This window comes from Glandiceps talaboti, chromosome 11 (genome assembly GCF_964340395.1).
Source record: "Glandiceps talaboti chromosome 11, keGlaTala1.1, whole genome shotgun sequence".
NCBI classification, from domain to species: domain Eukaryota; kingdom Metazoa; phylum Hemichordata; class Enteropneusta; family Spengelidae; genus Glandiceps; species Glandiceps talaboti.
Window position 1 is genome coordinate 18,839,558 of NC_135559.1, and position 9,841 is coordinate 18,849,398.

Genomic DNA, 9,841 nt, shown 5'->3' on the forward strand with positions numbered 1-9,841 from the left:
CTAATGATAGTATGAACAATAGTAATAAGGACATGACACCCTTGACTGTTTGTACGATTCATGGCAACCCCTTAGAAGGCCCCTTCATTCACGAAAATAAGGACGCACCTAATGCGACTATTGACATACCAGACGTGACTGATACACGGTCTCATAGTGTTGATGCTAGTAAATCCAGCGCTAATATTAGTAATAAGACCTTACGTACTCCGGTTAAACATGATAAGGCTAATTCACAGTGTGACCCCTTGAGTTTAACTTGGTTTACAATATAAAGGTAGCGTCACTGGAATTTTGATGGTTGACTATAGTCAATTTTGATTTCTGACTTTGAAATTATTATTAATGGTACCTATTTATAACGATGATTTCAATTTTGACGTCAATTTGTAACATTTTATTGAGTTTTTTTTGTATAATTACTTTTGAACTGTATTACTTATTGAAATGAGAACATTGAACTCTAAACGTTGAGATCATTTCAACTACGACTGTTGAAATAATATTGAACTCTACACTGTGAGACAATTTTGAACTTCTGATAAGAAGAAACATTTCAACTATGGACACATTTTGAGTAATAATTAAGATAATGCGTTAAGATTAGATAAGAGATATTTTAACTTGTTGAAGACAAGTATTTTACGTTTATATAAGACACTTTTTCCATTTTAAGATAATAGAGTGTTTACGATTATAGGATAAGTATATTTTAACTTTCAATGCCGACGTGTAATTTTCTGTCGACATAAGTGATTTCAATAATTTTATTAACATACTTTTATTAACATTCTAACATTTAAGTGATTTCAGAGACTTTGAACTTTTACTAACATTTTAACATTTTAACTACAAAAAAAATCCAAAACAAAAATTAATTATTACCAATTTTCTATTCTTTGATTACATTTTACCTTAGACAGAATGTCTTTGAATTTTGAATTTTACTCAAATTATTAATCTTTTTATTATTCTTTTCAATTTCAATTGCTTAATTGTTTTGGGGACAAAACACTATGGAGTAGGGGGTGGTGTTACAAAGTATATAACTGTATTATAAACACAGTAATTGTATCTAGGTTACCCGACCGTGTGAGGTCTAATTGATTAATGAGATAGTAATACGAGCTAGACCATGTTATTATTTGTAATTAAGTGAATGTTGCAAGTGTCACTACAAGTGATAAATCACAACTTTTAATGAATTCAGCCTTAGTAGGAAAATAGATTATCTCTTAATTATTAAATTAACTGTAGTTCATAAACACTTCCTATATAAGGAAAAGAATTGAAGTTTACTGTAAACATGTTATTTACTAACCATATTTGTATTACGGAATAAAGATTTAGATTTGAATAAAATGTGAATGTTGGGTGTATGCTAATAAGCTACTTGACACGGGGAGAGATCTTGCGGGACGGAGGGAAGCGACACGTCTGGATTTACGGTGTCTGATCTGCATCGTAGTAGAAATACTACGGGAAACTAATTGTTTCTATCTAGTTTGAACTGCCGTAAGTGAAGGAAAACGAATCCAAAGATCTAGTATTGTTGGTTAAAGCATACACCTACTTCACCAAAAGTAATATTCTGTGTGCTTGTGAGTTTATCCCCTGAATACGTGTCCTGAGATTCTGGTACCACTGAGATTGACTGTGTGTGTCTGAAGTTACAACTTGAATTTGGTCAATAACTATCAACACCAAGGACAAGTCTGTAGCACTTGTCCAAAAATCAAAGCCTGTTACCATAGTTTTTTTTAGTTTAATGAGTTATTTGCATAATTAGTGATTCCCTTACATTCAGTTTAAATCTGGTTATAGTTTAATATAATTGTGGTAGTTTTACATACAGTACTTATATAATAGTGACATGATTAAATTTATTCCAAATTTGAAAATACCCTTTTTCTCATAGTTGGTCTGGTATGACCAGGAAAAACTTCGACATGGTGATTGTGATCATCTGAACTACTTTCACCAAATCCTGACCTGGCATACAACTGTAGTTTGCATAGGATTGATTAAACTTGTGGTGAATTGCCTCCACACCATGCTCAGACAATATTCCCAACCCACACTTATGCTCCATAACCCTTTCCATTACATAACACTCTAAAAAAAATTAATTTTGGAAAGACAATACATGTAGGAAAAGTTTGCCTGTAGTGTGTCATAAGGTTGGTTATAGTTATAAAAATAAAAACACCGCCAATGGCGTTGTAGCACTACTGTACAGTTTTAAAAATGTTTATCCATATGCTAGTCCATGCTAACATTTAGGTGTTCATTTGCTGAATGACTATCCTATTGCCTATCCAACCATGTTCCTATCTTTGCGATATACGCAATCATTTGGCGGTTGCTATGGGCGCGGGCTTGTTGCTAGTCACATTTGCATACATTTATTGAATGTTTATTCATTTGCCTTTCTATTCCTGTTATCTTTGCAATATACGTGATTATTTGGTTGTTGCTATGGGCGTGGTCTTGTTGCTAGGCAATTTTACATACATTTTTTGATTGTTTCTTCAATTTTCTATTTCTGGCGATATTTGTATACATTTTTTGAATGTTTACTCACTTGCCTAACAGATGTTGTTATTTGAGCAAAATATATTGCCATTCGGTTGTTGCTAAGGGTGTGACCATTGTTGCTAGGGCCAATTGTGTCAAATATTTTGAAGAAAATCTGCAGAATAACACTTCTAGAAACATCTGACAAAGTTTCAGTCTCATTGAGCAAGTACTTTTTGAGATATAATTTTTTGACAAAAATTACGTTTACACCTAATTTGCATATTACTGATGAGATCATTATATGCTTCAAGGCACGACTGCCTGTGCCAGGGACCCTATTTTGCATATGACTGACTGTATGTTTTGAGGTGGAGAACTTGTGACTCATTGGCAAGTAATCACCAAAATATAAACATTCCTTATCTGGGTTGTTCACATGCAAATGCCGCATATTTGAATAATTCTGAGTGACACACAATCTAAACAGCTGTTTGCAAGGGAATTTGTTTCATTTTGAAAGGTTTTTTCATTCTATGAAACAAACAGATTGATTTTCAACTAATTTGTGTATCAAGTTACCATCATACGACATTCACAAACAATTTGTACATGACACATGGCCTGTGTGTTTCTCGGAGCACAAAAAAATGATGAAAACAAGACCCACTGTACAGCAGTTTGCATTTCCCACATTTGCATAGATTAGCCATAATCCTTTTTATATAGGGCAGTTCCGTGTTAAATAGTTCTTCATCTGTACACCCACAGATCCCTCTTAAATTTCAGCCCAATCTGCTGAGTACGTTTGGAATTATAGGTGTTTGACCAAAAAGACACATTTTTAGCCCTAATTTGCATCTTACCAAGGGAATCATCATGTCATGAACAAATCTTAATTTACTCACATCTAAGAATGTCCCCATTAAATTTCATGCCAATCTCCCCAGTACTTTTGGAGTTTACTTTTTTGACCAAAAAATCACATTTTTTTATCCAAAACCCACATCTCTGATGTGATCATTTTCATTTGAACAATTTCCGAACTAGACACCACAAGTAACTTGACCACCAAATATAAAAGCAATCAGTGCAGCAGGTTTTGACTTTAAGTTGTTTACACACACACACACACACACACACACACACGCACGCACGCACGCAGGCAGACAGACAGACAGACAGACAGACAGACAGACAGACAGACAGACAGACAGACAGACAAACAGACAGACATACATACATACATACAGAAAGACAGACAGACAGACACTTTGCCATGCCTTTAGCACTACTGAACTTTCAGTTCAGTTGTGCTAAAAACAGAATGAACAGAATTCAAACTCAACCCAAGTTTTGTTTTCATTCTTTCGCAGCTATGGTGACAAAAAGGATACAACTTGATTTCACAATGATCAATATGCAAAACAAATTGGACATTCTCATCGTATCAACTACCCTATATATTATTTAAACATTCACTAATTTACACACACATCCTGTTGACACAGTACCATCAGATCATATTCAGAATATTCAGTTGTGGAGTTCCACAATCATTAAATTATACAGAATGAAATACATATATATTCAACAGGCATATCACACAATTGATTACCACATTATAAAGACCCTGTACTAAATGTTAAGGCTTGTCTAGTCCTCACTGATGGCTCAAAACTCTGTATGGAACTGTCAAATAAACAGAACAGAAAAACAACAAAAAACAAATAAAACAATCAAATACGAATTAGACATACTATTAAGAATAACACTGAACCAGTTAGTACAAACACATCAGTTAGAACCTAAATACTTGTCTGCTGTCATTCTGTATAAGAATGAGCAGCACGTGCAAACAAACAAACAAACAAACAAACAAACAAATAAACAAACAAACAAACAAACAAACAAACAAACAAAATTAAAGGATTTTCTGGGAAAAAAGGGTAAACAAACAAAATGGCAATATCTCTGCTCAGTAATTTAAGGACAGACCTTACAGCACTTATCCGCATGGTTTCCTACAAATGACTGACTATGGTAATTCTGCAAATAAACATTGATGGAAGCCAGTGTTGTGTCCAAATCTGTAAGGCCTGCAAGTGATGGAAGTTTTTGTTATACCTCTTCACTTTCCCACCTGCTACAATAAATACATAAAGTAATGTTAGTTAATATTTCACAATACCTGGAAGTAAACCAGTAAGAAAATATAATTAATGGTATGCTCCTTAAAATAAGTACACATAATATGAATATTAATCCTTGTCTTCTGCCTGTCTATACAAATCCTCCTTTAGGGAGCGATCAGTTTTTATGGCCGGGGGTGGGCCGGTGACTATTTGTTCATGCTGTACCTCCTAGTGACTCCCCTGCAATTCATCCACAAAACAATCCAACCCCCCCCCCCCTCTGACAAATAAAAAAACACAATGACCCTCCCCCCATCTGTTGACAATAAACACTCTATTCTCAAAGCATAATACCGCACACTGCATAGTTAATTTTACATGTTACATTTTTAGTAACTTTAAGTGTATCTGGTAAATTGCTAACCAAAATCCATTGTTTCACATGTATAAAGCTCTTAAGATAGGAACCCTATGAGAAGTGTGATTGTCTATTCACGGACATACAAAATATTCATGTTTTAGTAACCAAACGTTCTAGGATATCTCTGAGATTGAACTATTAATATTGATTAATTCAGCTAATTAGCAAGTACAATATTATAAATGGAGTTAATATACTTGTAAACCCATGTCCGTAACTGTCACACATAATGATGTACTCGCATCATATAATGAATTGTTTACATCATATAAAGATATGTTCACATCATATAGTCAATGTATTGTTTTCTTTAGACTTAACACAACTGTGGCTTTCCATACATGTACACGTTTGCACTCCTCAAGGCACTTGTTTTACCTATCCATAACTGGCACTGACACAAAACTCCACCCACCCCCCATCCAGCCTACTACCTGGATTCATCGTTGTGATGATCTACTTTGATTTTCTCTTTTGTCCTACTGACTACTGCAGGCCTACTACCTGGATTCATCGTTGCCTCATGTTTTGTTGAAAGGCACCATGATAAAAGTATTTGCCTATCAGGAGATATAAAAATAACCCCTTTCAAATTCATTCTTCAAAGTAGGGAGAACTCTACTCCATGATCTACAGGCATATCATAAAACCATTTCATGATTTAACATCACATAAATTTTGTGAAATTGCCAAGAAATACCAAATTGAATTTATTCATTTTTTTCCCTATTGTGAATGTAATAAACACTAAAGTTAGTCCTATACGACTGCGTCAAGGATATTAAGAGTACATGTAATCTGCTCACACCTATGAGGCACTGTGAGAACAATGGCGGTGAAAGAAGTTTCAACTTGGTGTTTCTTGGCAATCACAACATATTTATGTGGTGTTAAATCATGAAATGACTTTCAAGAACCCAAATTAATGTCTTTATTTCTTGAAGTGGTGTTCCCCTTTAATATTTTTTTCTGCTGTGTGACCACCACAAATACGGAACAAACCTGAAAAAAATAAATAAGTGTATTATCGATGTGTTTCTTCTCCGACACGTTAGTTACAGTACTAAGCAATTTATGCTTTTCTCCCCAGTCCCAAACAAATGAATAAATCATATGAATAAAGTGTACCATTGGGACCTGATAAGCCATATATCTTCAGAGGTACTCATTATCTCCCACTATCCATACTAATATTCTCTTTCCTCTGAAGAAAGCATTCATTGAGAAGAAATGAGCCATTTTATGAAAAATATTGAAAATTTAAGTTTATCTGTATGTACATGAAGTAGAGCTACTTCAACTCAGAGTCTTTCAGTGTATCAACATCTACTTTGGTAGAGTCTTGTCAGAATCTTTTGTCATGAACAAATTCCACACCACAGTATATTCACAGCTGTTTGTTTCTTTCTCATTGACAACCTGAAAGATGTTCTTCATCGAACCACCATCAGATTTCTGGAGAGTTATTTCATGAGTTTATATCACCTACTCCAATTACTTGCAATTTCTGAGAAACATCAAGTTGATCTTGTGCATTTAGAGAGTGTCTTTACTATGGGCTATTGCATTATGGAAGTCAGCTTTCAGAATGCATTTAATTGTTCAATTGTTGCATACCAAATATTCATGAGTACAAATATGCTATACAATTCAGTGTAAAACAACTATCATGAATATTCAGTGTTCAAACATTAAATACATTATTTGCAGACTCCCATGATGCAATAGCCCATATAAAAGATACCCTATACAGGCACAAGATCAAATTGATGTTTCTCTGAAATAACAAGTAATGGTAGTCAATGTAAAATCATGATATAACTCTTTAGATCCCATATTCAATGAAAAATCTATATTTCCTGGAGTGGCATTCCGCTTTAATCATTTGATTACAAAACAACCCATCTCAATCATCATTACTTTTCACACTTTACTGAACACGGATTCCCCTAAATTCATTGAGCAGACAAATACAAAACTATTCAACTACTATTTCAACTTTATCACAGTATAGCAGTAAACCAAATGAGAAATACCTTTCTAGGTCCTCTAGTCTTATTGTAACATCACAGTAGGTACAAGACTTGACAGAGTCACACAGGGTCCTAGTCTCAACTCCTGCATTTGTATACCTCTTCATCTGCTCCTTTTCAATTTGAAATAAAAAGGCAGATTTTCTGCCAAAAGAGGTAACTGTAGCACCTTTGCCTTCTCCGTGTCTTTTCATTCACTTTCAGTATGAACATTCCATTGTCTTTCCTTTGGCAATTTGTGAGATTTCATGTCAGTATTTGATTCAAAAACCTTGGCAAAATAATTAAAGGGGAACACCACTCCAGTAAATTAAGTCATTTCCATAAACTATGGCCAAGAAACATCAATTTATTCTTGTGCATTTATAGATATGTTTGCCATGGGATATTGCACCATGAAAGCCAGCAGAAATGTTTTCAAGTTACGCTGTGAATATCCATAAGAGCTTTTATTACACAGAGTACAGGCAAGCAGGCAACTTGAATACAGTATTTCTGATGACTCTCGTGATGCAATAGCCTATACCAGAGATACCCTATAAAGCATAAAATCAACTTGATGTTTCTCTGAAATTGCAAGTACTAATTATAGGTGGTGATCATGAATAATGGAATTTACTCTCCAGAACCCATAGTTTATGAAAATGTCTCAATTATTGCTTTACAGTTGTAATTTACAGTTGATGGCTGAGTGTACATAGAAACCATTATTTACAGAAGTCTATTTAAAATGGTATTTACAAATATACAAGTTAATGAGCATACTGCTTTGCTAAAGCAGACCTTGAATGTCGTTCACTGAGGTTATCCTGATTGCTCTACTTTCTTCGTTCTTTCTCACCAATATGTTTCCGTTCATGGTCCAAATAAATTTCCATTGTAGAGACTTCTTCTTTTCGTTTGCTTTGTAGAAAAGTTGTTTGTTGGCGGGACTCAGGTTCTCGTTGATATAGATTCTGGTATCAGTGTGGTTGTCAATGTTCATGTCTCTTGTAGATTTGTTCTTGATGTGATTTCGGGCAGAATATATGTTATTCCGGATGGTTCTTCTGGTAAACTTGACGATTATTGGAGCTGGTCTTGGGTGTGGGTGTGCATGTGTTCTGGACGGTAAACGGTGACTGATGCCAATGTCGCCCGTTGAGATGTGGATGCCGGCTGAATTGGCGACTTTTACTACCAGAGAGTCGGTATCTTTGTCAGGCTGCTCTGGGACACCGTGTATCTCTAAGTTGTTTCGCCTTGTGTACTGTTGTAGATCCCACAGTTCTTGTTGTGTTGTGGTTAGGTTGTCGTTTATGGATACTAGTTGTTCTGTCAAGCTTTTGTTTTCTGCCTCAATGTTTTCCATTCGTTCCTTGTACATAGAAAGTACTAATATTTCGACGGATGCCTGTAGGTCATTAAGCTTCCTTTCTACGCTTGGTATTTTTTCAATCTTGTCACTCAGTGATGCTAGCGTTGACAAGATCTGGGAAAACTGGCTTTGTTCTTCTCGGTCGGCCATCTTGTCTTTGTCTTGGTGCTTACTTGAACTTGAACTTGGAGCTGGGAACCGCCTCGCCTCACATTTCTTGCAAAGGTCAAGGTCTCCTTGGCAAATTTAGACGTACTCCTCCTGACTGGCCACAATCATTACATTTCATCTTGCTGTACTTTGGGATGATTTACTGGGCTTGCAATGGTAATTTTAGCGATTTTATACAGAGCGTTTTTCAAAAGCTGTTACTACCCATACGCCCATTGTCTTCTGGAATGATATTCAATGATCTCAGTTTACGCAGTAAGTAAATTGCAATATATTTTCATTCAAATATCTGTCTTGTTATGAAGTCATTTTTAAGGCAATATGGAAAGATGTAGACTTAAAATGTTTTCCTTGTACTTCTTGAAAACAGAACAAAAGCATTGGTTGCAACTTTGTTTTGTGCTAATCAAATGAATTGTGCACCAACCCTGTCACTCTGTACTCTCTCAACATCACCGTATGAGGGCGCCATACAGCAGTAAAGTAATTGCCTCCTTTTCTCGCACTATGGTCAAATTAGATATCTAATATGGATATATTATTTCGTTATATGCTTGCTTAATTGCTTGGCTGGCTCACTCACTCAGCCATCCAATCAGTTGCTCACAAGAGATGTAGCATTCGCCACACACAAAAAAATTCTTACTCGGTCGCTCACTCGCACATTAGAGGAAATAACATTCAAGAAATGGATAAATTTGTTAGAAAACAATCATTGAATTTACTTTATTGCATTAATTGTTATACACTTTCATTTATCCACTGATTGTTTATTATGATTCAAATTATCCACCATAGTGTGTTTTTCTTGGAAATATATCCTAACGATTGCTATGGTGACTAATATACCATCTATCAAATAACCTAATTTACCAACTAACACGTATTTAACACACAACTTAAGTTAACATAGGAATACTGAACTATTCTTCTGAACATCTTGAAAGTGTACATTAGCACAAAAACGTTGAACAATATTATCAAAAATTGGAGTAACTGGAGTAAATTAAGTTAACAAATGTGAACCTATAGCAACCTTTTTGAACAACACGAATTTAGTGTAAATGCCACAAAATCATCGATCAATATAAACACAATAAGTTGAACTATTTCATTCATCTGTTTGATTACGTATTCATCATTTCTTGCGTCAAAAAAATGTAAGTGATAAAGAACCAGCCCAGTTTTGCCTCTTGCAGTCGTAGCC

General features: G+C 35.0%; 1 protein-coding gene across 1 annotated transcript; it reads right to left on the bottom strand.

The window, feature by feature from the left end:
- Positions 1–7,878: 7,878 nt before the first annotated feature.
- Positions 7,879–8,613, bottom strand: LOC144442107 (uncharacterized). The gene has a single exon (XM_078131376.1). It carries the CDS (start codon positions 8,611–8,613, stop codon positions 7,879–7,881), a length of 735 nt encoding a protein of 244 aa, XP_077987502.1.
- Positions 8,614–9,841: the final 1,228 nt, after the last annotated feature.

What these genes read in the sequence shown, in the direction of transcription:
- LOC144442107 (XM_078131376.1), bottom strand. Translation starts at nt 8,613, where the DNA reads ATGGCCGACCGAGAAGAACAAAGCCAGTTTTCCCAGATCTTGTCAACG.